We start from the raw sequence: 4,208 nt of genomic DNA on the forward strand, positions 1-4,208 counted from the left end.
ACACAAAACTAAATACTCCCTCCGTCGGTGAAATGTTGTCCAGTTTTGTCATTTCGATCCGGCCGTGAAATATTGTCCAATTTGCTTTTTTTTTTTTCCATTTTTAGTAAATGGACCATACTTTCCACCAACTCATTACACTCACATTCTATTATAAAACTAATATATAAGTGTGGAGCCTAAATCCTACTAACTTTTTCCACTCATTTTTCTTCACATTTCTTAAAACTCGCACCGAGTCAAACATGGATAACATTTTGCTGACAGAGGAGAGGAAGTAATCTAAATGACTCTATCCTTTATCTGTACATTCTAACGTATGGATCGTGTCTGTTTTATCCATTAAACTAAACAACTCTCGAGAGTTAGGAATAAGCCTTTTGATATTCAATTACTCAAGATAGAATTCACCCGAGAATGTTGAAAATTGAAATGACCTAGATAATTTTTGTTAAATAAAATATTAATTTCAATTGGGAGGAATAGACGAGTGTTCTAAATGTTGCAGAAAAGCTAAGAAACACAGTCGAACGAAGATTTGTTTGAAGAGGTACATAATCACAGATTATAACATAGCGATAGATAGGTACATACATTAATGAACAACAAGGATCTCAATATTAGAAAACAATCTGAATAATTGACCAAATGAATTCAATTCAGATGCTCTCACAATCAAATCTAAATCTCAAATCCAACAAACAAACAGACACACAGCGTAATACTTTATTGAAGAACAACAATTCAAGCAGGAACGAAATTCCCAGTCCAAACAATATCCTTGAGCGCCGGTCTCAGCTCTTTGCTGCAGAACTGGTTGTACTCCAACGTATCACCGCTCGACTTCTTCACCTCCACCACCACAACCGACGGCGCTACCGAGAATATATCCGCCAAGATCCCCAGCTTCCCCTTCCTCCCGCTCTCCAGTCCCTGCAGCCTCACGCACGAATCGCTCTTCTTCACGCTGAAATTCCTCGTCTTCCCCACCTCCTCCAGCTTCGAAATCACGCTGCTCGCCGACGTCGTCGTTGCGAACCTCATCTCCTCCTTCTCCGCCCTCTTCTTCTCCTCAAACAGCGGCGACAGATCGAATCCTTCCGATAGCGATATGATGTGGAAAGCGTTCAGCGTTTGCGCTTCCTTTCCTTTCCCCAAACTCACCTCATCCTCCGCGGCAAATTCCTGTTCCTCCTTAGATCTGATCATTTTTATCGAGGATTTTTTGAACCATGATGAATCTATGATTTTCGCGATGCTGATCCTACTGGAAGGATTAGGATCTAGCATCTTCGTGACTAGTTTCCTCGCCTCCGGAGAGAACCACGGCGGGCACTTGAAATCGCCTCTGTAAATCCGGCGATACATCGCCACGATGTTGTCGTCCTGGAACGGGAGGTAACCAGCCAGCAAAACGTATAAAATGACGCCGCACGACCAGATGTCGGCTTTAGCGCCGTCGTAGCCTTTCTTCCCGATGACCTCCGGCGCGACGTACGCCGGCGTGCCGCAGGTGGTGTGGAGCAGGCCGTCCTGGCGGAGGTGGTCGGAGAAGGCGCTGAGGCCGAAATCGGTGACCTTCAGATTGCCTTCCTCGTCGAGGAGGAGATTCTCCGGCTTGAGGTCGCGGTGGTAGACGCCGCGGCTGTGGCAGAAGTCGATGGCGGAGATCAGCTGCTGGAAGTATCCCCGCGCTGCCTCCTCCTTGAGGCGTCCCCGGGAGATCTTCGCGAAGAGCTCTCCGCCGCGGACGTACTCCATGGCGAAGTAGATCTTCGATTTGCTGGCCATCACCTCGTGGAGCTCGACGATGTTTGGGTGGTGCATCATCTTCATGACGGAGATCTCGCGCTTCACCTGATCCATCATCCCGACCTTGATCACCTTCTCCTTCCCCACGACCTTCATCGCCACGCTCCGCCCCGACTGCATGTGCCGCGCGTGGTACACCTTCGCGAACGTGCCGTGGCCGAGGAGGCGGCCGAGCTCGTACTTGCCGTGGAGGACGCCGCCGCACTTCTCTTCCGCCGCAATCGTCATTTTTTTTAGAAAACTAGAGGATTTATATACTTACTAGACTAGACTGCTAAAGGAAACAAATAGAAGCTGTTAACTAGTGGTGGTTAGTGGTGGTGGTTTCACCCGTCTTCGACGTGTTTGCGGTGACAGTTACGGCCGCTGGTGAGCGGTTTCTTGGCCCTTCCGCCGCCTAATTGGGGGTTAGAAACCGGCGATCTTATCATCTCTCTGCATTCCCTGGTAGGGTTTCCTCACCAATCTTACCAGATTAAATTGAGGGAGAGGAGAAGAGAGGTAAAAAAATTTCTTTGGCAATATTTTTTCTATCGCAATTTTAGGATTCCCAGTTTTTCTAAGCTTCCTCTAAATTAGAGGGAACTAGTGAATTTATAGACTGGTTGGAGGGTGGAATCGTCAATGTAGTGATTTTAATCGAACGGCTTGAATTGGCTTCAGCAGTAGCGTGTCGAAATCGTAGCAGTGAAAGTGATGCAACTCATCATTTGGCGGGATCTGAATAATTGACGACTCACGTACGTCGCACATGCTCAAATGAAACTGTAAAATAATAAATATAGTTAGTGAACAAGTTAAAAAGACTTAGTCTCCAGCCTCATTTTTTATTTTTTATATATTAAATTACCTCTATGTTACTTTTCAATTTTAAATTAAAGTATGTATTGATTATATTTTATGGTTCTGAAAAGGTAAAAATTTATACACAAATCATTAATATATGACCACAATATTATGCACGTTCATGTACTATATATGCGCCCATATATTTAATTAAATGCATGAATAAATCAGTTTTTTCTCAAATAAACTAATTTTTTTTTATCGTACAAAATTTGGTCAGATGGATTTATTGTTTTCCATTTTACCGTTGTTGGGCAAATTGCATTTATTAGTATATTCATTTCTGGAAAGCTAATTCTGTGGGTACCTACCATGCGTTAATTTGCGCTTTTTGAGTGCTTTATTTGGGCATTAACATTGATTCTCCATGTATGTATATTGAGCTGTATACTTGGTAAAATTTCAACCTAATAATAATTGTAAAAAATATTCTATTTCTGTTTTTATTTTTTCTTTCTATGTGCAAATGTAATTAACTGAACACACAATTTGACAGTAATGTATCCGGACCACAATTAAGTCAGCCAAATCATTCAAATTTGTGGCATTTACATATGTGAAGATTATGGATGAAGCAGTTATTACCCATGGTTGAACAATATTTTTATAGATCATCGATAATCATTAAGAATATAATGTCTTAAACTCAATAATAAATTAGTATAAGACTAATTCTTTTTATTATCAATCGTTTGACCTCTATGCCAACATATAATAACTGAGGCCAAATATCACATGCTCAAACTTATTATAACGTAAACTTTAAATTGAAATTGGAATTAAAAAATAAAATACTTTTTTGCTTTTGAATTTTGTCAATTTATACAAAAGTACTCATAATGGATGTTGAATATTGTCACTTTATACAAAAAGTAGCTATAACGTATGGGTTCTATCTACATTGTCTGGGACACATAATGTACATGATACAGTAGAGTGTAGAACAAACTAATTTTCAATGGCTGAGACGTAAATTGACATGACAAAAATTTCATGAATAATTACATGAAAAAAAAAATAAAAATCTAATAAACTACTGGAGTAGTAGTATATGTTTAGACTTACACAGTCTAAAACTAGTAAAAATACGGTATCCGAAAATAATTACGAAGATTCGGGTATATTATGGAATATAGTTTTTGAATTTTTGATTCTCTAATAGTAATAAAAAAATGTTTGTTATTTTCTCTTTTGTGAGAATACGCCCCAGACAGTTGAGTGGGCCCCAGCCCCCCTCAAATGAATTCACCTCCACCAGGTGCTGCCGATCCCCACATACAATTTTATCATGTTTCTTATCTCTATTTCACCTTTTTTATGAAAAAACTTTTAAACCGCTACTGTATTATTAGGTATATACAACCTATATATAATAAATTTCCAACTTGCCTCGACTTGTAATTTCTATATATAATAAAAATGTTAAAATTTACGATTAATAGAAATTTAGTTGCAATTTGCTCTAATTGACTTAAATAAATTGGTAGGTGAGATTCTATTCAGCCGGCCCACCCAACCCACATGATAACAACGATAGCCTAAATCGTTTA

The 4,208-nt window shown here is 39.8% G+C and overlaps 1 protein-coding gene across 1 annotated transcript; it reads right to left on the reverse strand.

Moving 5' to 3' along the window:
• Positions 1-537: 537 nt before the first annotated feature.
• LOC121748947 (CBL-interacting serine/threonine-protein kinase 6-like) lies at positions 538-2,389 on the reverse strand. Its single transcript, XM_042143535.1, has one exon. It carries the CDS (start codon positions 2,038-2,040, stop codon positions 745-747), a length of 1,296 nt encoding a protein of 431 aa, XP_041999469.1. The 5' UTR covers positions 2,041-2,389; the 3' UTR covers positions 538-744.
• Positions 2,390-4,208: the final 1,819 nt, after the last annotated feature.

The sequence above is a fragment of the Salvia splendens genome, chromosome 9 (assembly GCF_004379255.2).
Source record: "Salvia splendens isolate huo1 chromosome 9, SspV2, whole genome shotgun sequence".
In the NCBI taxonomy this organism is placed as follows: domain Eukaryota; kingdom Viridiplantae; phylum Streptophyta; class Magnoliopsida; order Lamiales; family Lamiaceae; genus Salvia; species Salvia splendens.

What these genes read in the sequence shown, in the direction of transcription:
- LOC121748947 (XM_042143535.1), bottom strand. Translation starts at nt 2,040, where the DNA reads ATGACGATTGCGGCGGAAGAGAAGTGCGGCGGCGTCCTCCACGGCAAG.